At 45.8% G+C, this 26,873-nt stretch overlaps 1 protein-coding gene across 1 annotated transcript in view; it reads left to right on the forward strand.

Annotated features, from left to right (window-relative positions):
- The first annotated feature begins 986 nt into the window (after positions 1-986).
- The window catches only part of LOC119173300 (uncharacterized), a 74,997-nt gene continuing 49,110 nt past the window's right edge, over positions 987-26,873 (forward strand). The window contains exons 1-2 of the mRNA XM_075894467.1: positions 987-1,005; positions 17,852-17,939. Of these exons, the coding sequence (XP_075750582.1) occupies positions 17,856-17,939 (84 nt within the window). The 5' untranslated portion in view covers positions 987-1,005; positions 17,852-17,855. The remainder of the gene's footprint in view (positions 1,006-17,851; positions 17,940-26,873) is intronic.

Here is a 26,873-nt window from a genome sequence, read left to right on the forward strand (position 1 = left end):
TTTTGAGCTAGTGTGGCATCGCGAACTCTTCTATGTTTCATTGCAGTAAATACGCGTGTATAACAACTGTTTTCTTTGCTTACAACTGTTTTTCTTCTTCCTTTCTGTTCGCCTTCTTTTTCTGGGAAACCTGCATATAACTACATTTCCCTAAACAATGAAAAGAAAATAAAGACAGTTGTAAATCCAGCGCTGTGTGTTTCTGTGTGCTGTTCTTTGTCGTCTTGGTTTCGTGCGCTGTGGAAACGTCGAACCACGCGGCATCAACCATCCAAGGTCTCTTTTTTATTGAGGTTATTCACTGCATAAATCCCTGAGCTTTGGACCTGTCGTCCTAAGGGCCAGGATGTATGTGGCTAGAGCCTGTTTAGTATGCGCATGTTAGGCAGCGATATAGGTGCTTTGACTGTCTTAATATAATTCAACAGTTTTCAAGCTCTCAAGAGCGGAAAGCGCTTCCAACAAGACCTCATAGAGAAAAAAGCTGCTGCGCGAGAAAATGTTGCGCTACCAAAGACTGAACCACGACGCGCAATCAAATAACGACAGGGCTTTTCTGAGCTGTTTATTGCCGTAGCGTAGTCGTATATCAGGTGGTGGTATTAATTTAACTCGGAGAGTTTTAGCTGTGCGTCGTCTCCATCTGTTCTGCCTTTCTCTGTCACGGAAGTTGTTGAAACTCTAGGCTCGCTTGGTTGAGCAAGCTTGCTTAAGTGACAACACATGCGCTACTTTGGGCGAACTGTCGTGTTAGGAAACTGCAGCCTTCATAGTATGACATCAATAATAAGCGCCGTAGACGCAGACACCCATGGAGCTGCGACGCTGTATGTCCCATGGAGCCCTCCCCCTCTCTTTCCACCCTTTCACGCACAAGCTTCAAACACAGGGGGCACTACCGTTATTAAGTGATTAGGTTCGTGCCGAGCGTATGTATAGAAATCGCACAGCTCTTTTTCCATTATATAAAGGCTTCTAAAGGACGCTCCTCGTGGCTGAGTTAAGGTGAGCGCCACAAATTGTCTTCGCGAAGATTTTTTAAGGAGCTGTAAGTGAATATTTATTTACGATTTAGCGCAGAATAACAGTAGTTCTTCTATAGACCAATAATAGTTTCATTGGAATCAAGCGATGCTTTTAGGTAATACGCTGTGTTTGATAAACAGCCTCACTTGCAAGTTGCCTATTATTATTGTAAATATATTACCAGTTGGGTTTTGAATTCTGGAAGTGTCCTGAGTGTTCCTTGTCACTTATTTCAGTAGGAAACGGGTTTAGCTAATAATAATATAATTTTGTGTGAGATATTGAATGTTTATGTAAAGTTAGCTTCGTGTTGATTGGTGCGCAAGGTAACTTTTGCAATAAAAAAATCTTCTCACCTGAATTTTAATGAACGATACCAGATTGCCAATTGTGAATTTAGGTGAGCCATTAATAAACAAAGAGTCGCATGACGAAGACACCGGTGGGAGAGAGACGCGATCAGACCCACAAAGTGACAATTGCTTGCGCATAGCGCATCTTGTCATGCCTCTCTGCCGTCTGTGTCTCAGTCGCACAAGTTTTTGCTGTCTAACTGCAACACAGAAACTATGAGGTGTAAAAACGTTTACCGGTCAAGCTGCAGAATTTTTTCTTTAGTAAAGGTAAATACCATTCACGCTGACAGTGAGCTGTTTAGTACAGTTTGTGGCAGGGGTGTCAGCGCATCATCTCCCGGCCCGACTACACTTAGGCAGTTGTCTGTAAGGCAGATAGCATAGTACTTAACGAAAGCTGGTTTAGTATTTGGGTGCCACTTTAGGAAGATAGAAGGGCGTTGCACTCAAGAGCACCGTTTCCGCTCCTATGTTCTCGTAGAAATTTTCAGCCTACAGTAGCATTTATATATTACTCTCTAACAAAACCTGCTAAGTACAATGAGCACTCACAAAACATTGTCGACTGTTCAAGCAGTGATCGTTGAATATTTTATTAGCGAAGCTTTTCTTGGTCGAATCTGGGATCGACGGTGGCGCTTGCGGGAATCATGAGCTGGTATGGCAGCACACGAGACGCCCCTTCTAAGAGGAAGAGGACCACAGTTTGTCCGAAAAATGGCATGCGTGTTACCAGTCACACAAATTGCAGGTGATGATTCATGGATATCGAAGGTGGTGCCGATACTACCACCTCAATGGCTAACAATGACGGGTTATTAGGACGCAGTGATAAACCATATCGGAGCATCTTAAAGGCCGACTCTCGCGATTTTTCGACCATTTAAATGTAAGGGTGCTTTTATATACCTGAGACAATCGTGTCTTGGGCCTGATAGCACAACTTCTCGGCAAAGTTCAGGATAATTTTCAATAAGCAAAAAGTGCGACAAAGAAATCGAATCCAAACCACAGTATGGTCTTCGTGTCACGTAGAAATTGGCAAAAACTATGCAGACCAGAAACCGTCAAGTCATGGCGGTCTCGCCAGCGCGTAATCTGAAAGCTAGGAAAGCGGTGAAGAGCAGACGCTCAATGGAAAGGGGACGCCATCGCAACAGCTGCACCATACCTCTTTTTGATCGTGCTACTCGTACAAGCTCCTCGAAGCTGTTGGGAATTGACAGCTCAGAATCGAACGAGTGTGGAGGCCTGGTAAAATTGCAGAAGAAAAATGACGATTGCTGGTTCTGCATTCCTTTGTCAGATGACGCCACCTGTCTTGGCCGCTCAAAATTGTGGAGCCGTGGTCGGTAAAATGCCACCGCTGAAAACTTTGGCCACTAACTGAAGCTTGTATATACTTCTAAAGAAAGAGTGCATATGTTTCGGCATAGCAGAGTTTAAGAAAAACGCTAGCCGGATTGAAGATACAGAGAGAGAAAGTAAAACGAAAAAAGCGCAGGGAAGTTAAGAAAAATTATAGCATCCGGTTCGCTACCATGCATAAGGGTCAAGGTAATGGGGAAAAAGGAAAGTGAAGAGAAAAGGGCTGAACGATTTTATTTAAGCTAAGTAGGTGCCACCATTCGCGGGATGTGCTAGGCGTGGTCACGGTGCGCCTTAGAGACGTAATAGAAAATATTTGGCAACCGAAATGTCAACTTTTAGTACGCTACCGTAATACACACGCATGCACCCTCTTCAGCCTAAAAGATTATTAGCACAGTGTCCTTGGAGGAAGCTGCTTTTGCTAGCACAAACACCATAATTGCGACGAAAAGTAATCGTTACATCAAAGTGTTTCGTGAATGTGCAGGTGCTCAGGTTCAGGTAATACGGGGAATCATCTGCAACCACAATGTAGCACCACCTGCCACCTATCGCACGCATGCCCACAGCGAACTTAAATTCGCGCGGCTAACCAAGGACACGTTGTCTAAGCAACCCACTTGATTTTTGCCTTGTGACTGAAGGATAATCAGTGGCACCTTGGTTTCGTCACTTCTATCAATTTTACGTAAGTGTTCAGACGTAAATACACACACAATGTTGATAATAACTGTGAGCAGTCAGTCTGGAGAATCAAGGCAACCTATAAAGTTATTTTGTAAAGAATCTGCTTCTCTCACGTGCTTGTTATTGGGTAAAATGCTTAAAGTATGCAAAGGAACGTACCCAGCAAATTATAGAGATCCACTGACCTTGAAGATAACGGAATTTAGCCTTTAAGTGAAGACTCTTTTGTAAACTTGCCTGCATTATTGATGTAGTCCAGACGTAACGAAGCTATACTACTGCTTCAAATCTCGACAGAGATTTCATAAACAGCAGTGACAATATCTGAAAGACTTGCAAAAATATTCTCACGTGCTTGATCAAGAAAGAAGATGGCAGTCGTGCATGTGCGAGGAAGGACTATGAAATTGATGAAAAAGAAGAAATCGCTTGCGCGTTCTTTTAAAAAGACCGACCCACTTCTGCTGTCTCAATCTCTGCGGCAAGACCTCTGTTTTCACGTCGTGACACTGGTGGAGATGCTGGAGCCTACAACCTGATGCAGGACAGTCTTGCTCGGACCCGTTAACCTAGTCCAAAGACTCAGCCCCTCGATACGACTCCCGAGCACCGATTCAGTAGGTGCCTACTAGACCTAAGTGTGAAGTCCGCAGCTGTTCCTCCTCTGTCCAGCATGGCAGCTCCTATTACATCCACAGTTATCCTTCCATTGCAGACCACTCTTCTTTCGCAGGTGACTCCTAAACATCCTCGCACTCCTGAAGTTTTTCGTGGGGAAGAGTTCGAGGATGTCGAGGACTGGCTCGAACAGTTCGAACGGGTCGCTGTATCCAACCACTGGAGCGAAAAGCACAAACTTATCCGTCCATATATCGCACTGGAAGATAGCACTCACACGTGGTACGACAATCGCGAGGCTACATTTCAATCTTGGGAAGATTTCTGTCGAAAGCTCCTCGCTACATTTTTGACCTCGAACCGACAGGATCGCGCACAGCAACTGATTGAGGTACGCGTGTAAAAAACCCAATGAAACAGCCTCCATGTACGCAGAGCGTATGATCCGTCTGTTTGACGAGCTGACCCTGACATGCCCGAGGTGAAGAAGGTGCGTCACCTAATCCAGGGTGTCAAAGAACCAGTATGTGTAGGCCTCGTACGAAATCCACCTACAACAGTACATGAATTCATAAGAGAGGCGGCTGTCATCGAGCGTGCACTGCAACAATGACTCCGACACTTTGACCGCCTGCCGAACCACACGGCAGTAAGTGCTGCAGCTCAAAACACTGCCGTATGTGAAAGTTTCTTGCGACTAATGATTAGGGAAATACTGCGTGAAGAACTTCGGGCTTTCTACGTTCCCCCTACCTAACCGCCTGTCGCATCTGTTGCCGAAATCGCCCGTCAGGTGTTGAGGCAAGCCATTACACCACCCGCGCCAAGTCCTGAGCCACATCCAGCGATCTACGCTGATGCGGTCCGTCGTCCTCCACCGTCATTTGTGGTGACGCCCTTCCAGCCACGACCCACTGTCGTACATTGATGACAACGGTATTCTATGAGACGACCACCAATTCGCCGAACTGATTTATGGCACATGGCTGACCATCGACCTATTTGCTTCCGCTGCTGAGAACCCGGTCACATTGCCCGCTATTGCCATCATGGCAATTCCGGGTTTGGGAGCTTTTCTCGTCCCACTTCTTTCCTCTATGAAGACCGTCGTGCCCACAATCCCGATCAACTGTCGCCTGGCCAAGCAACTCCACCGCGTCACTGGCTATCTCCATCACCTGCGCGTCACCGTGACTTCCCTCAGAGCTACGCGGACGTCACTAGAGGCCGTTCGCCTAGCCCGCGCCGGTGAAACTAACTGACGCGACCTCGGGGGGCAAGGTTGCCAATCGTCGACACACTGAAAAGTTCCCCCAATCATCGCAAGAAGGTATGGTGACAACGACGATGAATACGACGACGAATAATAATGCTGATGAAGTTCTACGTGCTGATCTTAGCGTTCTCATTGACGGACATCACGTTACAGCACTGGTCTACACTGGCACCGACATCTCAATCATGCGACAAGAGCTCGGCGACCGCCTTAGAAAGGTCAAGACACCGTGGACAGGGCCGCACATAAGATAAGTAGTGCTGGTGATCAGCTGATGACTCCCACGGGTAAGTGTACCACTCGATTTTGCATGGGGGATTTTAGCTTCGTGGCCACTTACGTCATTTTGCCAGACTGCTGTAAAGAGCTAATTCTGGGCATAGATATTCTTCAAGATCATGGCGCTGTTATCAACATCCCTCAACGTATTGTGACATTTTGCGCACATCCATATGCCGACAACAGCTGCGACGAACCATGCGGCCGTTTGCGAATAGCCGACGATGTGACACTTCCACCGAGACCCTGCTGCCTTGTCTCGGAGTCGAGTAAGTGGCCGTGCTATAAAGAGGTGATAGCGGAGATACCAAGATATCGTTTTGCAGCTAAAATAGGGTCAGCCCATACCTAAAGGCCTTAGTGATAATGCCCGTTTCGCACTCGTTTCACGCAATCAAAAGTGAATGCTAGGGATGTCCTCTTCAAAGTGCCACGGGGACATGCCCAGTATACGAAGCTCAAAAAAGAAAACAATTTTGTAGGCGTAAATCTTTGTCAACTTCCTATTAGTCAATTTTGCAATAGCAAAACAAAGTAAATTCACAGCCAATCACTTCTCCCTTTGAACCAAGTAATCCTATTTTCACCACAATTTTCAAACTTTAGTCCTTTTGTTCTACATCAAGCCACCAATTGTCCAGCCATTTCTTACTTATTTCTAACCCAGTCGAGATTGTCATACCCACTTGATATGTGGGGTTACTATTGAGACAAAAAAATACTCTCGAGTGAATATTTTCATTTTCAAGCATAACATGATCAATCGCATGAGGTTACCTACAGTTCGTACATTTCTTTAGCAGACCTCCTAAATCTTTTTGTTGCGCCGGATAGTGCAAACAGGAATCAAGCAGCAGCCACTCGTTACGTCCCCTTCTACTGTCTGGACGCCACATGAAATTTCCGATATTTCTGCCTGTGCAGTGCAACAACTGTCACTAAACGAGATTACGCCCGGACGGATTGAATATAACTCGCCTTCCTACAGCCCACGAAATGGGTGTAACAAGCAGAACATCACTTAGATGATGGGCGTATTTCTAAAATTTCCCGCATGAATGTGAACATTTTTGTTGGTTGTAATCACAACGTTGAATCCAAAGGCGAAAAAGACGTTGGATGTTTATTGACAATTACGGCCAAACGCACACGGGAAAAATGCATAATTCGAGTGGTACTCTCCTCCTAGTTCGTTTCCTTAGAGCCACTAAAAAGCTACTCCTTCATTCATTACTTTCAGGGTCACTAGATTAATTATAGTGTTTCCTGCCCCAGTGGCAATATCCTAGCCCTACCGCTGCTTTTTTGTGCATAGAGGCACAGAATATATTGCCTTCATTTATAAAGTGTAATGAAAGCTGAATACAGAAATGTCATTTCAAATTTGTTGTTGTATATATATATAACACGTCGTTCACACTAATCGCAGGCTGCAAAGAGAAATCTATTTTTATTCACCCTATCGAACACCTTGGGTTGGTGAATGCTGGAATCGTTGGTGGAATATGGTGGAAAGAATAGTGGATATGGTGGAAGCTGTAGGGCTCATGTTGGCTGATGATGGCGAGAGTGGAAAACGAGGTGGCAGATGATGGTGGTGGTGGCGAGCCAATGGTGGCGGCAGCGAAAAATGCCGGCTGAAGGTGGCTATTCAAAGCGTGTTTGCTAGATGGCTTGGTGAACAAGCTTGGTGACAATGGCGTGATGGAAGCTTGGTGGATGATTATGGAATGAATACAAAAGCACATAGCAGTAAGGGGAATCATTTATGTGTAGTGTTTCATTCTGTAATGCGCAGATAAATATGTTTACGGTGAAAAGAAACCAACTCTGGTCATTACGCTTTCTAGAACGTTTTTCTTATTCCAGTGGGGTCAACAGTGCTTCCACTTTGTAGAGTGTATAATATGGTCGTTAATGATTACATTTTATGCAAGTACTTGTATCAGCTTGACATGTGCGATGTGCTGTTTTGTTGTGATGTTTAGAAAACCAGAGGTGTCGCTGTGAACAGTGAAAGTGTTGCATCGCAGCGCAGTCATCAAGGAATAAGGAAACTCTAGTTCACGATTGCCCCTTTCAACGGTAGACCAGAATACAGCGGTCACTTGATGTCACCACGCTATAAAAGAATTGCGGCCATTCTTGTACACTCAATTACTTGAGCTACACTATTGGGTGAACAAATTGCGTGCGACGCAGAAATGCACAAACTTTTATCTTCGACATGCGTCGAGACGAGTCCCAACGAGTGTGGTTTTTACTTGAACTGGTATAGCGCATTACGGGGAAGAAGAAACAGCCGAGCAGACCGACACAAGAGGACACAGCACTAACTTCCAACTCAGTTGGAAGTTAGCGCTCTGTCCTCTTGTGTCGGTCTGCTTGGCCGTCTCTTTTTCCCCGTAATGCGCTATACCAGTTCAAGTACGACGAACCAACACACCCAATCTTCAACACTTGTGGTTTCCACCTTTCTGTTCTCCCACCATCATTTCCACCCAAGATTAGGCCTTCTGGCCGAGCCTGTACAAGTGCCATCGGTGCTTCTGGGTTTCAGAATACACAATTTTGACAAGTGAGAATGACAATACTGCACAGCCGTTGCATCATTCACTCTAAAAAGCATTATTTGTTGCGTAGGTTGTCCACGCAAGGAGCGACGAACACTGATGCGACGTAGTTTCAGCACTTTCAGCAAACCTAGGCCTTTGCTCACCGACAGCCACCGGTCGTACTCGCCGGCACCTCTGTGGCTTTTATGCGAGAACACAGACTTGTCAATTCGCATGCTTACTATACCAATTTGATAGCATAGTGTTTGCGGCACAGTGTAATCGTTTTCGCCAAGCCATTATGTATAGTTATTGCTAAAGGAAGAGCTACAGCAGTGCGCTGGCATGACTGCACTGTACATTGCACGCAAAACATCAAAATACTCAAAACAATTGTGTGAGCGTAAGAAATAAGCTAAAGGCGTCATAAAGCCTTTGCACATGTGACCCTTTCAAACTAACGAGAAACGAGTAATAAACATGAAAGTAACTGCCAGTAACCGCCGAATTGATGAGCGTACCTGCTCCTGAGTCCACGTGATTTTTTGCGGTTGTAAACTGTAAAAAAAAACAGTGCTGTTGTCATTATTATAGTGGCAATCACTAGAAACAGCAGGTGTTGGTGTTTAATAAATGTTCAAACTTTCGTAGCAGGTGCAAATGCCGTCTAGGTCGAGTACGCAAGATACAAAACTATTGTTGAATGAGCAGTTAGCATGGTAACTAGTCATTTTACAGTAAACAGTGCACATGTCAGCATGACGCAGTGGTTCTCGGCTACTGAAAGTGTATTCAAGTTAACACCCGAAATTTGCACGCTAGAATCCTTGTGGTCGAGCTTTCTTGACGGGTGCTTTTTGCATCGCGTTCTATACAATTATTTTTTGTGTGTGTGGCAGCTCGTAGCGGTGGTTCTGACGCCATTTCACGCTGCAGCATTGCCGGCGTTCGGGAGTCCACATTCTTTTGCTGCAGGCCTTTTCAATAAGGTAATAATACAAACAGCTCGAACAGGCTTCTTACTAATGCTCGGCTATTCAAAAACATTTTTCGAGGGTGCAGAGTGGCATCAATTTTGCTGCCAAATAAGACATAAAATTAGACATGAATTACAAGGCATGGAGCACTACCGACGCAGGCATCTTTAATAAACTATATTGAAAGCGTGTTTATATGCACTTTAAAATGAACTGGTTTTGTCCTGCTTCAATGCAGCACAAATGTATAGTGCAGTGAGGCTTAGAAACTAAAAGACCAGTAGAGCCATGCCACATGCCTCATTTTTCTAGCATACTGAAATATTGTCACCACTAAAAGCCGTCATGATGGCTGTGCACAAAGAAGTGACGAGGACGAGTAGCAACCACCACTGAGATCCGAGGAAAACGACGTTGAGTCTTATTTTTTGTTTGCGATCTGCTAATACAGTACTTGGATTTTCCTTGTCGCACCGCGGTTCCTGTCTCCCGTTATTTCTGCGTTGTGAAGATGGCCGACGTGTTGTACTTCAACGAAGCCTGATGCTCAACACTCCTCCACGGAGCGGCACAACCAGTCTGATCTTGCAGCCAATCTCTCCAGTGCACACGCCTGTCCACCGCTACAGTCACGCACTATGAGGCCTTAGCACTGAGGTAGTCCTCTTGGAATCTCTTCAAACAAGGGCTTTATCTAGAGAAAGAGCAAGCGCCAGCACTTCGCAGCTGACCATTGAGCCACCTCGGGTGCTAGAGACGTTCCACAGGGAAGCTTGTGATGGCGTCCAGAATTGGCTCGAACAGTGTGAGTGCGCCACCAAATCAAGTCATTGGACAATATAACAGAAGCTCTCTTGTGCTTATTTTGCCCTGACAGACAGCGCTCGTACACGGTACGAGAACAGAGAAGCCACACTGACTTTCATAAAATGAGTTTCGGAAGCAGCTCATCGAAACCTCCGTAAACAGCGATCGTCGTGATTTGGCTCAGCAGCCGATCGAGTTGCGCATGCAGAAGCCTAACGGGTACGTCGCCATGTTTGCGGAGGTTATAAAGCACCTGTTCCGTCGAGCTAACCCGGAGATGCCTGAAGCTAAAAAAAATCTGCGGCACCTGATGAGAGGCTGTTTGCTGATTTTCTTCGGAACCCGCCGATTGTAGCGGAATTCGCAGAAGGGGCTTCAACAATCAAGCGGGGCCTCAACGTGGCTACTACAACAATCAACGTGGCTACTACAATAAATTGAACAACGCATCGATCAGCGTTTCTGCTTGGAATGCCGGCTGTGAGGGCTTTCTCTGTGAGCTGATTCGTGGGGTCATTCGTGAGGCGATCCGCAATCTGCTTGTTTCTTCGCAAGAGCCTGCTGTGGCTTCCGTAGCAACAGTTGTGCAGCAGGAAGTCCTCCAGGCATTGTCGCTGCCCGGATCACTCCAGCGGTCTTTAAGCTACGCGTCGGCCGTTCGTTGTTATATTCCAGTGACACAGAACTCATGCCAGCTTGCGTATTACAATTCCACCACTGGGCCTTACAACAAAGTGTAATGCAAAGCCGCTTACTCCACAGTCTGTTCTGCCTATGAAAACATCGCCGCTTCAACGTCCACCAACATCCGCAACTTGGTCGCAAATGATGCTTACCAGTTGACCAGTCGTTCGTAGAACCGACTGCTAGCACACTGTTGATCGCTGTCCACTTCGCTTCAATTGCAGAGAACCAGGCCATTTTTACCGCTTTCGCCCGTACCACGGCTGTAACGATCAGAACGTTCCACCAATCCTACATCTTGTTCGAATTGATTACCCACGTAACAGCAATGAATGATCGCAAGAACAACCCCTCGATATGCCGTATGGTCGACCCGCTTTCCGTCACCTGCACCAAAGTCACCACTCCGCTGCAGTTACGCCGATGTGGCCTAGCGCAGATCGCCTTGGCCACATCAGGGAAACTAACAGCAGCGAACTGTGGCGGGAAGGGTGCCGACCGTAGAAATGTTACAACACTCCAACGTATTCAGTGCACCGATATACGACGGTCTATGAGATGAACGATACGACGTCACTTTCTTCAAAGGAAATCGTATGTGCAACCCTAGACGTTTGTATTGGTGGGTATCCATTAAGAGCACTCGTAGACACCAGTGGGCATTATTCTATTATTAGCCTGAAACTCGCCGCCTGCCTTAATAAAGCGAAAAGCTTATGGATGGGGCCAAACCTAAGAGCCACGGGGGATCAATTGGTAACGCCGACAGGAAAATGTACCGCTCAAATTAATAACAGCAGTTCGGATATTCTTGTTACATTTATAAATTTTCGCAGTGCTGCAAGAGTTTGATCTTAGGGATTTATTTCCTGCGTGAATACGAAGCAATTATAAACATTACTGACAGATTAGTTACGTTTCGAATAGTGCCAGGTTAGACTCTGGAAGTACCCTACACAGATCAGCAACGTAAACCTCTGCGTGTATTCGAAGATGACGTGACAATCCCACCACGCTCAAGTGCGCTTGTAGCCATAAAACTTGAGTTGTCAAGCAACTCTGAGAACCCCGCTGAGCGAACTCCGACGTTGCTATTCGTCCTTGAGTTGTCCTTCGCAAGAGATATTGGGAAAATAAAATGCGGACACACACATGACCTTGTTACGAGTTTCAGCGCTGAGCGCCGGCATCTTAGGCGAGGTACGACGGTGGTGTTCGTAAAAAAGTTCGCCGAGGTGACAGATGGCCTGACAGTTGAGCAGGAAAATTTAACTGGAGTTCTGCCCGTACCTCTATCCGTAAATGTTCGTCCAAGTTTGCTACCTGCATAGAACAAAAACGTCATTGAGCTTATTACCAGTTACGAAACTGTTTCTCGTTGACTTCCGGGGTTCTTCAAACGTCGCTGACAAAACATCATATTCTAACGGATGACATGACAAAATCCATAACGCCGGCATCGCATTCCGGCTGTGGCGGCTGCATTTTTGATGGAGGTAAAACTGCTGTAGGCTCCTGTACTTGAATGCGGGTGCACGTTAAAGAACCCCAGGTGGTTGAAATTACCAGATTCCTCCATACGGTGCCTCTCATATTCATATATGACTTCGGGACTTTAAGACCCACGTATCAATCAAATCAAGGCGCATAAAATAAACCCCGCACCAGGTAGCTCCGCGGGAACGAGAGCCCATTGTGCATGCACTAAGGGACAAGGAAGGCAAAATAACTACCAATATGAATAGGATAGTTAAAATAGCGGAGCAGTTTTACAGAGATCTGTAAAGTAGCCGGGACAACCACGACCTTAATGCTCTAAGAAAAAGCAGTAAACCAGATGACACCCCACAGTAATGATAGAAGTCAAAAGAGCTTTGGAGAGCATGCAAAGAGGCAAAGCTGCTGGTGAGGATCAGGTAACATCAGATCTGCTGAAAGATGGAGGACAGATTGAGATAAAAAAACTAGCCGCCCTATTTACGAGGTGTCTCCTGGCAAAAAGACTACCAGAGTCTTGGAAGGATGCTAACATCATCTTAATACATAAGCAAGGAGATGACAAGGACTTGAAAAATTACAGGCCGATCAGCTTGCTCTCTGTAGTATACAAATTATTTACAAAGGTATTAGCTAACAGAGTAAAGAAAACATTAGAATTCAATCAACCAAAGGAACAAGCAGTGTTTCGGACACGCTACTCAACAATCGACCACATTCGTACTCTCAATCAGGTAATAGAGAAATGCTCAGAATATAACCAACCACTATACATAGCCTTCATAGATTACGAGAAGGCATTTGATTCAGTAGTAATATCAGCCTTCATGCAGAGACTGCGTAATCGGTGCGTCGATTAAGTATATATAAACATCCTGGATATAATCTACAGTGAATCAACTGCTACCATAGTGCTTCATAAAGAAATCAACAGAATACCAATCAAGAATGGTGTAAGGCAGGGGGGACACAATCTCTCCCATGCTATTTACTGCGTGCTTACAGGATAAGACAGATGCTTGGGCTAGTTGATGATTGGGAATCAACATATTGCACCACGCAAGACTACGAGATAGATAGATAGATAGATAGATAGATAGATAGATAGATAGATAGATAGATAGATAGATTGATAGATAGATAGATAGATAGATAGATAGATAGATAGATAGATAGATAGATAGATAGATAGATAGATAGATAGATAGATAGATAGATAGATAGATAGGCTCGTAGTAGCCTATGTTCGCTAACAAATGCTTCGCATTTAAAAGTGTCAAGGTCATGAGGCGCGGTAGTGTCTCTGTCCTTCCAGCGCTCTCGTCGGGACGAGAGAAGAGATATTGCAATTGCAGCATGCGACAAACCTTTGTAACTCCACTCGCACTGGGCGGATTCTGAAAATTTTTGCGGCGTTAAATTTGTAGTGAATTCTAGTGAATTAATTCCATGGTTACTTGAAAAAAGTATTTCTGGGCCCCCTTAACGCATTTTGTTCGACAGTTGTCACGACGAAAACGAGCGCATTCGGCGATAATAGTGCGCGCTGGTCCAATTTACTGTGTGTGCGTTTGTATGTGTATGTGTGCGTGCGTTTGTATGTAAAAATTACATTATTAAGTATGCACTTAGCAGTTGAAGAGTTCACAAAGGGCCGGATTTTGCTATCGCGTTCAACTCTTATTAGCAAAGCTTACGGATCCCTCAATTTTTTGTTGGGTCACTGCTACGTGAGCAAGCATTCACTGTTGGGCCTTTTGTTCCAAAATCAATAAAAAAGTGCAAGGACGACCTCATCAAATGCTCGCAGTTTTGTTAAACTATGTGTAATAGAAAAACCGTTGTATTCTGTCTTTTATGCTGGCCTGAACATTCTTGCTTTCACCGCTATAACAGTGCTGTTTAGATGTCCTAATTTTTTCATTATCATCAGCCTGACTACGTTCGCTGTACGACAAAGACCTCTCTCATGTTCCGCCAGTGAACTCTAAATTTAGTAATTGTTAAAACTTTCGTTTTCCACCAAGTTACTGATTCCTTTTAAAATGCACTTACAGTTTCTATGAACAGAAGTATTTGTGTGATTTTCACGTGAATGCATGTACTTTTTAAAATTTTTTGTGGGAAAAATTTGATAGAATATAGAACGTAAGTTGCATCAAATATATTCATCTATCTATCTATCATTCTATCTATCTATTTATCTATCTATCTATCTATCCACTTAGGACTTGGTGCTCTCATGACCACATCTTAAATGGGCGTTAAACGAAATTTGTATGGAAGGGCAAGAAGGTTGAACGAAGATGACGCGCTGGTTAAGACATAAGAAATGTCACAATTCCGTCGCGTACGTCATCAAAAACTTACCGGTGGACAGCGGGACATGCCCGACGGCGAGTGTGCCACGTATATGCGGGTATGTGCCACACGTGACTGCTACTTAGTATCTGAAAAGGAACGGAGTGAAAACACTTGGCCAAATTTAATGCATGAGTGATAAAACAAACCTCACATTGGCAGCGTTACCCCTATGAATGCAAAGAATAAACGTCAGGGTCCCAGTAAGAATCGAACCCGAGCGTTCTGCGGGGCATTCAATCATTCTACCACAGAGCCACGTCCAGTTTTGGAGCCGCTTGGTGTGATTTGATTTTAATTATTTGATTTGTCGCAGTAGATTGTAACAGGAGGCGGAGGGGAAAGCCGTAATGACGGCTTGAGGGATGCTTCACCCCCTTCGAGAACAATGTAGCAGCTGAAGGGCATCACAACAATATCACAATAATATATACCTCGTACAGGGCATCACAATATGATGTAGTTTTCCCCCCTAAAACTGTCACAGTGTTTTGCGTAATGATCATTTCATGAATAAAGAAAACTGAAAAACGTGTTGTATACGTAGCTTAGTCCAGAAAAAGACCTGATGTGACCTTGTGCACCTATAAATAACTACGTGGTTTACACAAAAAAGAGACGTTAATTCTGTGGCACCTAAAGGAGGAACATCTATACCTTTGCTAGTATAATTATTTATATTCTTGGATGAGTACATTGAAGCATCTGAAAGCCATAATTAATTCGCAAGTGAAGAACGTTCCATGTCTCTGTGTTTCTTGTTTCGTACGCCTTTTCCTTCAAGCAAAGATTTGCCATCTCCGTAAACGAATAGCATGTGCAGCTAAGACGGAACTCTTGTAGCAGTCTGTATTTATATATATCATTCCCTTTTATTATCTTGTATTTTTTTAAACAGCGCGTCTCTAGGTGCTCGAAATGCAGCATTATCTATCAGCCTTAGTACTTTTTCTTTATTTTGAGTAATTTTGTTGAGTTTATTTCTGTAGTTTTTTCCCAAAATATTTAGCAGCAGTTAAGATAAGAACTAAATAGCGATTTGTACATCAATAACTTCACTGAGTTCGGGATGAGGTACCAGATACGCCTGAAAATTCCAGTTATCCGGCTCAGTTTTATTTGAATATTGTTGACGTGACCATCATATTGCAAAGAACTCGAGAAATGTACTTCAAGAACTTTCACTGAATTCACTATTCCTATATCTGAGCCTCTAAATACAATATTACTCTGCAAAGTCATTTGTTGACTTTTCGGATGAAAAACTTTTAAAACACGCCCTAATGTTCACAAAACGTCATTAGTGGTTGCAGTGCTGGATATTCGATTTTATAAACGTTACATTTGTGCACCTCGGAAACAGCCGTCACGCTGGGTTCGCATAAATTTCAGCTAGGTACCATGCGCTGATGTGTACTTATGAAGCAGTGTCCAGGGCTACCATCCTCGCGAGCACTAACGCTTCATATGAGCTGATCGCTTCTGGCGTTGCTAATACTCATATTACTGTTAGAATCTTTGCGCAAATGCTCACAACTTTAAATAAATATTTCCTGCTCTTCAACTTACCGCCATCTCTCCAACATTGGTTCATATGTATTTATTGAGTCTGATCTTTCCCTAATAATGTGGTGTGTGGCGTGCAAAGTTTTTTCGGCCAGAAATAATGCTCACGATCCTTGTTCTGATAATTTTTCTCCACCAGGGATTGAAAACGTTGTGATCAGAAACAGAAATCTCAAGATCGTTGTTACTGATCTTGCTGGTTGCTGATCTCAAGATTGCTGTAGCGTTATGAAAGAAAGGATATAACTTCTTTATAACGTCTCAATCAATACAAAAATTACCACACAATAAATTCTTCAGCGTATGCTTCGCATAATGTTGATTCTCAGAGTACGAGTAATCTGCCGAAATTTGTATCAGACATTTATTAGAAAATTGAATTGTTAAGAAATGAAAATGGAAATAAATCATTTTTGAGCGGCAAAACTTCTTAGTATAAGCAAGGCCGAACTAAGCAGAAACTATTTCAGTATCTCTATAACTTGTCTTTATTTTGCGGTGTTTTTACCACCAATTTGAAGAAATATGTGCGAGATATTCCATTACCTCAAAGGTTCGTATTTGTGTTTAGGCTTCGAAATCCTGTATTTGAACACATGTGTTTTGAAATACTTTTACGGGTATATCTGCTCAGCCTTTAGGACGACGCTGCATTTAATCTCAGTCGCTTCTGCCTCGCACACGCTGCGTGGTAGAGAGATCGGCCGGCGCATGCCTCAAGTATGTACTCGAGAGCTCAAATAAAATTGGTCTGGTCAGGAACTGACATAAAGAAATTAAAGCAACACGCTGACCACGATGAAAGCGAAAGAAAGACGACTGATTCCTCTGTTGCAGAAATCCATATAACAAGGTGCGAATGTGGCAATAGCCACAAAACGGTATGAAATTGGTACACGCATGGTCTTCTCAGGTTTGCGCATATTGTTTCTGCTTGGACAAGCACATGATTTAGCCACTTCTAGAAATGCGTTTTTTTTCGGTAGTGCCTTCTGTTACGGTGGAGTTTTTTTTTTCAGTAAACTTTTTTAGCGCAAAATGATGTAGTACGAAAAATGGGAGGACGCCTGAGCTTCGCCTTCAAGAGAAAGTCGCGGTGGTGAATGGACCGCACCTTCCGAATAACTAACTGGCTTCGGTTCTGTGTGCATGCCTCAACCGTGCCGTAAGGAAACAAACCATTGTGCAAGTAACATTGGCCGTTTCAAAGAGTAATTTAATGCCTATTGCAGAACTGTTATTTGCCCACTACACCATAATTACTTATTTTGGGAATCAGCAAAGGGCCCACTACGTGTTCGTATGACAACAAGCGAACCCACGCAGCTGGAAACTTTGATAATGGCTTTCCTGCTGACGATGACTAAATATGTCTGAGTGCTTTGTAAAGGCAAGGCCTTAATGCACCCGCTTTATCGCTTTAGCAAAATCGCCTCGCTTTGCGCCATCACCTCTGAAAGCGTGGCATGAAATGGTGCAATTTATGTGTCTTTATGGTTGCGTTTCTGCATACAGAACATGAACGACGCTAAAGGTATTCCTCCGGTAACCTGGACTTTTTCCGAATGCCGTGTTCTTGGTGCCACCATTCACATTGTGATTACTCGACCTTGTCAGTGGGTTGCGCTGTAAATCGCAATATTTCTTCATACCCTGCATTAAATTCGCTAGTTGTCGAAAGGCCAAGCGTTCGCGCGTTCGGCGAACACCATCCAATACGGCGAATCTGATAAAGCCTTGGCGTTGTCTGTCTTGCGTGATTGTGCAAGGTGTTCTATGTTTTTTTGGCAGGACCATGCAGGGCATCGTAAGGACTCTTGTCATTATTGGATTGGTTGGCAAGCTGGCCGTTCCGACGTATTCTATGGTTCACGCTTCGGTAAGACAATATTTGTGCTACAACCGTGGTCCCAATCTTACATATTTTAAGTGAAGCCTAAAGACCCAGGTATGCTCAGCCAACTTTGGACGAGCTTGTGATCTGTTGCTGGTACTGTAAGTATGCGTTTATGACTGAAATGCACTCTTACTAACGCATCTATGGCGGCTACGATGTCCAAGGAAAGGACGGATGCTCCGGCCCCTCTTCTGCTAAGACCAGGCGGTGTCAAGTTAGCGTCAATTGGGAACATGGCTTTATCAAGGTCATCGAACTGATTTGACGATGATGACATCGAATACCACAGTGCATATGCTGAGGCCACAAGCCGCCAATTGAAGAGGAAGCTTGCAGGCCATCAAGCGTGGGTGACCTCCACTACAACGCATCGTCCTGTCCGCAGGCATCCGCAATCCCTTAAACTACAATCGCTGTTACAGAGAACATGAATTCTCTGTACAGGCGCTCACGGCCTGTCATGAAAGGATAGCTTCTGGACAAACAATAGAGGTCCATTTTAATCCCACAAGGAATATGTGGGCTGTTCTTGAGTCTACACAATCGACCCTCAGTGCAATGAAGGGTGTGACTCAGCTCTGCAACGTACCTGTCCATTTTTTCTATTAAATGCGTAGCATTTCTTAGCGAACTTCGGCGACTTGGCGCGTATCTATCTATCTATCTATCTATCTATCTATCTATCTATCTATCTATCTATCTACCTATCTAGCCGCCTACAACCTCTACATCTCCTGACCGTTTCAATTAAGCTATCGATAGCAAACTTTGTATGGCTTAACATGACTACATGAAGAACATTAGAGACTAGTCATACCATGATCATCAAGATATTTATTTCATGAATGTCATGATTTACATTTCATAGTCTTGCTGCTCCTGCGGTGGTTATATTCACATGTCATTTTGCGTAATTGGCATAATATGGCATGACTACGTGGCGAACACAAGTGACAGACCATAACATAAAAATCATGACATGCGTGTCATGTAACAACATGACTACATACCAAGCTCATGATGTGCTCACCGGCGTTTCACTTGCGTCACATATACCAAATTTGGTATTACGGTACGTGAATGGATGACGAAGGTATGTGGCTGGTGCAAACATGACAGTCATGAGACGCATGTCATGTAACGATATGACTACAATGCATGCTCACGATGCACTGGTGGCCATTTTGCTAGCTTCTATTATACCAAATCTAGTAAAACAGGATGTGAATGGGTGACGAATGCATGATACTGGTGCAAACATGATAAATATGAGATGCATGTCGTGTAACAACATGACAACATGCTACGCTCATGATGCTCTCGCGGCCGTTTCGATGGCTTCACATGTACAAAACTTGGTATTACGCAGCACAAATGGACGACATAGGTAAATGACACATACAAACATGATAATCACGACACGCGTGTCTTGCAACAACATTAATACATGTCGCGCTCATGATGCGCTTGTGGCCGTTTTGCTAGCTTTACATATGCCAAATTTTGTATGACGTGACGCCAGTGAATGACAAGGGTGTGTGACTGTGCAAGCATGATAATCTTGATATGCGTGTCATGTGTGAACATGACCACATTCCACAGTCAAGACACCAATACAGTTTGATGTGGCGCGGTGCGCGTGCTCACCGGAGTTAATTTCGGTGGGTCACGCCGGTGTTGCCACGCCAGGCACCGGTCCTGCCATATACCCGCCGGCGTGCGCCGCGCTGCGTTGCTTTGACGCATGCGGATTTCAGAGCGTCCAGCGTCCCTCCGTCACGAAAAAAGGGAGACGCTGTGTTGTTTGGGTAACGCATCGGCGCGAAATGCAGCGTGTCGCATTTCGCGCCGGTTGCCGTCGGGCCGCGCCAACGGACGCTGGTCGCACCGCTCACCCCTGGCACCAGACTATAGAGTGCTCGCGTTTTGCTAACGTACCGTCGTTGCGCCAAGCATGCGCGCGCGTCAACGCTACATTGGAGTAACTTGGGCCCTTCATGATGTGCTCGCGGCTGTTTTGCTAGCTCCACATATACCAAATTTGGTGCTACATGACGTAAAGTATATGAGCGGTGCAAACATGATAATACTGACACGTGTGTCATGTAAGAACATGACAACAAGCCATGCTCATAGCGGGCTCGTGTTCGTTTCGCTTTGATCCACATATATCAAATTTGGTATCACGTGACGTGAATAGATGATGACTGTAAACGACAAATCCAGACATGGTAATCATGACATGCAAGTCCTGTATCACATCATTTACCTCCACCTTGTAACGTTGTGCTGATTTGAAAGTGACATATCAATCTTTCTCAATCGTGCTTAGCGTATCATCAATTGCCACTGTACGTGGGATATGCCATTTTTTATTTATAGAATACTGCAGGCCCACCCAAGCCCAAGAAGCAGTGGATACATACTCAAAAAACACATGTAATTATAGCAAACAGCATGCATAAACAACAAATTAATATAAAATGTACCTGCACCCACATATATATAGTGATGAGTGAGACAGAGAACACGAGACAACACCTGATCCCGGGCCAGCTCTTCTTATTCTGTACTTCGTCTTCCTCCTCCTTGCTCTAGCTATCCGCGCGCCGAAGCGCCAGCGTCTTTCTTGGTCATGACACAAGGCCATGACTGCGCGCGCGTGGAGCTGGCGGCAAAGTTTCTGGTGGACGGCACTGACTGCCTCGAGCTGGTTGCTCTTTTACACGCCACGATGTTTTTTGAAAAAGTGCTATGGACTTAGGCGGCCGGCACTGGCTGCTCCGTTGCGGCCGACGCTCTCGGCCGCGATTTGATTCCGGTATCTGCCAAAGGTAGATCTGGCGGTCGATATAGTGGCTGCATCTCGGAGGTCGGCCTTGGCCACACTGAAACTGGTTGCCAGAGTCTTCCACAAGTCTATCAGGAGGTAAAGACTGGTTGCTGTCCGCATCTTGAGCGCCAACTTTCTCCTCATGATCTTGGTCATTGACAGCAGCAGTGGGTACCTTGGGCTCTACCGGCGCCATCACCGTAGGCGGTTCAAGCATGGGCGATGCTGGTGTCTCCACTTGCCTCAGTAAAGATGATATTGGGGCTGGCTTCTCTAACTGAGCTGTATGAGGACTGGTATCAGCCTCTTCCACTGACATGATGGCATCGTGTACCGGCGTGAGTACTGAGAGCAGCAATGGCATGTCGCACCTGCATCTGCAGTCATTCGTAGGACAGGCGGAGAAGCTTTCTGCCGCGCGGCTGGAGGGCTTCGAGGAACTTTCGAGGTGTTGCTCCACTGCAGCTCGGTGTGCGAATGGGGTTGCGTCGGTGAAGGGCAATGCAGCACAGTCGGGATGATTCTCTGCGGCTGTTTCGTTGGAGCAACGCCCTTCAAGAGGTCCGACTTCGGTAGCGGCCTCTGGCTGCAGTGAACTTGCTTCGGGTAGCGGCCTCTGGCCGCCGTGAACTTGCTTTGGGAACTTCTCGTGTGGTAAGCTTCAGCACACAGCTGCAGCCTCGAGGTGGAAAGCCTCTGGAGCTTGCTCCTCGATACCGGACAGGTTGGACAATGTGGTGGTAGACAGGTGGTAAGGACTACGACCGATGGCAGCTATGAGCTTGCAGCTCCACCCCGCCCATGACTGCTGCTTCCAGCCTTCATACCGGTGCCACGCCGCTGCACCTTCCCGAAGACGGTCTACAGCCATGGTCCATTTCTGAGATTCCGTCCAGGCCTCGCGCATTGCTGGGGCGTTGACGGTTGCCACCCAGCTGTCGGCGTCGTTCCGGACCCCGTCGAATTCCGGCAGTTCGTAGGTGTACGACGATGTTGGGGTGGCTCGTGAGGATGCGGATATCACTGAGGCAACGCCGTCGAGCTGGTCTGAGAGCTGCAGGAGGGTGCCCAAAGCTGCCTGCATTGCTCCAATGGGCTTATGGGCTTGCCTCAAAGTCGTGCGAGGCAGCTACGTCCACTACGGTGTTAGTGGCACGCAATTCTGGCAACATTGTAGGAGCTCGCTCGGAGATTGACGTTGTCAGTTCGTCAGTCTTGACGCGGAGTAGCACGATGGTACGTCGCAGGTTCGCGGCGCTGTCGTGTGCGAAGTCCGAAGCGTTGGTGATCGCGGTCTTCGAATGAGTAGCGGTTGCAGCACTCACGCCGGTGAGGTTGAAGAGCAGAGAAGCCTGGACGGCGTTCCCTGGCAACTCGTATGTCGAAAGAGTGCGGCACGGGAATGTAGGTCATGGGAAGCGTGAGCGGCATTCCCAAAGGACAGGAGCTGGTGCGGATCCCTTCCACGAAATGGTGGCAGGGTGTCAATAAGGTCATGTCCTACAATCCCAGGGTAGGCCTGGACGCCGTCCACTGGTGGTTTGAAGGGTAGCTGAAGCGGCGGGTGGGACCCCATTGCCAAGGAAGCGGGAAAGGCGTTCCTCGATGGAAAAGCCCGCACTGCCGACGAACCATGAAGACACGTACCGGTGGCTTCCCGCAGGAGGTTCAGTTGTCGGCTTGCGCTGACGGCAGAATCCATAGCCAAGGACGCGTGGACGGCGTCCCTTCTTCTTCTTCGTTGACTGCGCCATTGTGATGAGCGAAACAGAGAACAAGAAACAACACCCGATCCCGGGACAGCTGTTCTTATTCTGTACTTCGTCTTCCTCCTCCTTGCTCTAGCTATGCGCGCGCCGAAGCATCAGCGTCTTTCTTGGTCATGACAATACTTACACTTTAACTCTAACTACTGTAATAGCAACACTGATTAGTAAAACAAACAGAAATGTGTTCTATTCTACACCTATGAACAGCATAGAAGTACTAACAAAAATATACCAAGTATCATGAGAACAGTATATCAATGACAATTGATAAAAACATATGAAGGGCCTAAGCATAACGAAGTACCAAAAAATCTGGAGTACGAATGTAGGCCTACAAGAATTAAAAGAGAGGATACCGCTGCGTTCCATTCAACCATTTGTTTTCTTAGCTCCGCGCTATGCAGTCGGGTCGATGGGAGCGCGTTTCACTCATTTATCCTGCGGGAAAAAATGGAAATTAGATTGCATTTGTTTATGTGCTGAACGGACTGAGGCACTCAACATGACGGTTTCGAGTGCATCGTGTGGAAAGGGGCGATACGTATTTGATTTATTGTAGGGCTTAAGGTTCCAAAACCACCATATGATAATGATAGACGCCGTAGTGAAGGGCTTCAGAAATTTCGAATGCCTCAGGTTTGCGTTCCTGGGACATGCAGTCAGTCGTGCAACTGTTATACCCAATCGGGGCAAAACTTTTGCGGTCGAAAAGTTTGCAAAGACCACAAAATAGGAAGGGAGTGAGGCGTTAAAGGGTATCTGCCAGTACCCTTTAGTTAGATCAAGCTTTTAAAAATACTTTCTTCCCGCGACCTTCACAAATACTGCGTCAACTCGTGGTATGTGCTCTCCGTCATCAACCAGTACCTTATTTAGATGCCGAAAATCCACACAGACTCTGTTTGACAGTCAGACGTCTTTACCACCACAAGAGGTGAGTTTTATGCAGATGTGGAACGCTCTATAATCCCCAGGTCCAACATCTGTTTGATTTCCATATCTATGTCTTTCTGTACAGCTAGTGGCAAAGACTGCTGTTTCACATGAACTGGCCTCTCCGTGGTTAATCGCATACTGCACTTGAGCAACGTCGTCTTGCCTGGGAGGTCTGAGATGATTTCGTCGAACTATTGTAACACACTTTCCACTTCTTTCCTCTGCCCCTCATTGAGATTGGGGTTTATAACCACCTTCTCTCGATCCATTGTTTTGGTTATGCTGTATGCGGGTATTTCTTCTTCGTATGGATCTTCCGACTCCGTCTCCGTAACAACCATGCCAGCGACGTCCTCTGCTTTGTTGGGTTGCCTGTTCTCGTATCTTTTCAGCATGTTGACATGCAGTACCTTTCGCCTTTCTGCAATTTCAAGCTCATAGTCGACATCAGTCACTTTCTTCTTCACCTCAAAAGGTTCCTTCCAACTCATTGTGAGCTTGTTGTTGTCAGTTGGTAGGAGTACCAATGCCTCGTCCCCAACCTGCAAGACCCTTTTTCGGCTTCTTCTATCATAATACTTCTTGTATGATGCCTGGGCCTCGGCGAGGCTCTCCCGTGCGGTGCGACAAGTTTCTTCAAGCTTGTCCCGAAGTTCTAATAAATACACATACTAGGACTTTTGCTCCTCTTTCAATTCAGTGTTCGACCACACTTCCCTGAGAACCATTAGTGGCCCTCTAATCCCTCTTCCATATATCAACTCGAACGGCGAAAAGACGGTGCTTGCCTGCGGCACTTCCCCATATGCAAACAAGAGTGCCGGTAGGTATCGATTCCATGCCTTGGGTTTATTTTGGCACACCTTGCGCAACAGATCCTTGAGCGTGCCATTGAACCTTTCAACCAAGCCGTTGCACTTGGGGTGATATGGTGTCATCAAGAGGTGTCGCATAGACAACAGTCTACAAATCTCTCTCATACATTCCGCGGTGAAATAGGTTCCTCTATCCGTTAGTATCTCTCTCGGAACCCCATACCTCGTAAACATTTCCACCAAGGCCTCCACTATTGTTACCATATCTGTGGTTTTCATTGGAACCGAATCCTGGTACCAAGTAGCCACATCCACCATTGTGAGTATGTACCTATTTCATCTGTGGGAGACTGGTTTTGTAGGTCCTACGATGTCCACTGCGACTCTTTGAAAAGGTTGCTCAATAATAGGCATTGTTCTCAAAGGTACCTTCGAGACCAAACCTTTTTGTGTGGTTCTCTGGCATGTTTCATAGGATCGCAAAAACCTCTTAATGTCGCTTTGCATGCACGGCCAAAAAAACTCTTCAGCGACTCTGCTAGTTGTCTTTCTTACTCCCTGATGGCCAACCATAATAGTGTCATGTGCCAAGTATAGAACAGCCCTTCGTAAACTCACTGGCACTGCTAACTGTCTCTTTTCCCCTCCCTCATGGGTCTTGACTATTCTGTACAGCAGCCTGAAAGCTTCTCAAACCTATGCTCGACCAGACTCCTCTTACAATGGATCCATTTGCCCTGAATCTCAATACACCGTCGCAGCATACTGTCCACTTCCTGCATCCCTCAGTGCGCGTTGCAGTAGGCAATCTCCAGAGGGGATCTGGATCGTCAACTCCTCTTATCCCTGTCATATTACCGAGAATTACGTCACAAAGAGGGTCTTTGACACATCGGGCTTCAATCCAACCACAGTAATACGGCGACAAAATCAGTACCCTAGCAAATGGCATCCGCCGTACTGTTACATCAGCCAACCGAACCGGCTTATCTGTACCCGTGATATCCGTTTCTGGCATCATGGATTCTCTTAAAAGTTTAATGTTGGAGCCCTTGTCTAGAAGTACCGACACTTTACGTCCGTGCAACATCCCCACGATCACTGGCATAGCATTTTTGGCTTCTCACGCCTTGGCAGAAGTCTTAACAGCACTGGTTTTATCTTTGTCCTCCTGGTCACGTTGCTTTTCCCAGTTAGCACCAGCAGAGCTTTCATCTGCAATCATGCAAGCCGTTTTATTTTTGACCGATCACGACAGGTTTCTGTTGTGTGCCCACGCTTTCCGCACCGATCTCATGTCGACGATGAACTGTGAGTGCGACGCGCGGCACAATTTGCTGCTCTATGCCCAATCTTGTCACAGAGGTAGCATTTGATTGCACTCCGGGTTTGCTCTTTCTTCTTCAAACATTTCTTATCTTGGGCTTTCCCTAGATTCCTTTGACCTTAGGCTTCCAAATGATGGTCGGCGTGTTGGGACAGCTCAGCCAACGTCTTCAAGTTCCGCTCCTTCAGGAATATTGCGACTCCCTTGTGGCACGATGCCAGTAATGGTTCCGCAATCATACTATCTCATAGATCCTCGAATGATCTCTCTATGTTAGCCATCTCCAACCACCGGTCGAAGTAATTGGAGATTCGAGCAGCGAACTGCTGGCCTGTCTCATTTTCCTGTGGTTTCGAGCTCCGTAATTTCTCTCGGAAACCCTGGGCAGTTAATCTGAAGCGTTGGAGCAGAGCCCTTTTTACCTTGTCGTAATCTAGCGCATCCGCTGCTGGCGTCCGGCTAAAAACAGCCAATGCCTCTCTCGCAAGGCACATGCTCAATCCAGTCGCCCAATCACTCCTCTGCCAGCCTTGTCCTATCGCGATTCTCTCGAACCGCTGTACATAAGCGTCGAGGTCATCTCGCCTTTCGTCAAAAGGTGCGATTAACTTACGCTGGCTCACTTTTGGTGGCTAGGGTACCATCTCTGACCTATCTGGTACTTCCACACTAGTGCTTGCGCGCAAATCAATTTTTTTCAGTGAGATCCTTTTCCAGCATTAAGTTTTTATAAGTTCGCTCGTCTGCGGCTTTCTCTCTTTCTTCAGCGGCTTTCGCTCGCTCTTCAGTGGATTTCGCGGCCTCTCGTGCCTCTGCACGCTTTCACGTAATATCTATGTTCCTTATTATAAAGCGTCAATATAGCATCAGCCGATAATCCCGCACCACTACCGGCTGCCACCAAGCACTTTAGATCCATTTCACGGCTCCCGACAGACCTAGGCGTGTGGCAAAGTTACATGGATCCTGGCCGGCTCACCATTGTCACGCGTATATGCTGAGGCCTGGTTCGCTCGTCAGGCGTTGCGAAACGAACCATAGAAGCTGATAGTACCCATCGAAAACTCCCACTTCATTACCATAAAAATTACAAAACGAAACAACAACAAAAACACGCACATGTTCAAAAACAAAGAAAAGGAGATGTCTTAATGACGTGCGTTACACCGTCCGATTCCATTTGCGTTCTGTAGTTCTCGCGCCGCTTACAGTTGTGGCGTGGCCTCCGGTCCGCTG

This window comes from Rhipicephalus microplus, chromosome 5 (genome assembly GCF_043290135.1).
Source record: "Rhipicephalus microplus isolate Deutch F79 chromosome 5, USDA_Rmic, whole genome shotgun sequence".
NCBI classification, from domain to species: domain Eukaryota; kingdom Metazoa; phylum Arthropoda; class Arachnida; order Ixodida; family Ixodidae; genus Rhipicephalus; species Rhipicephalus microplus.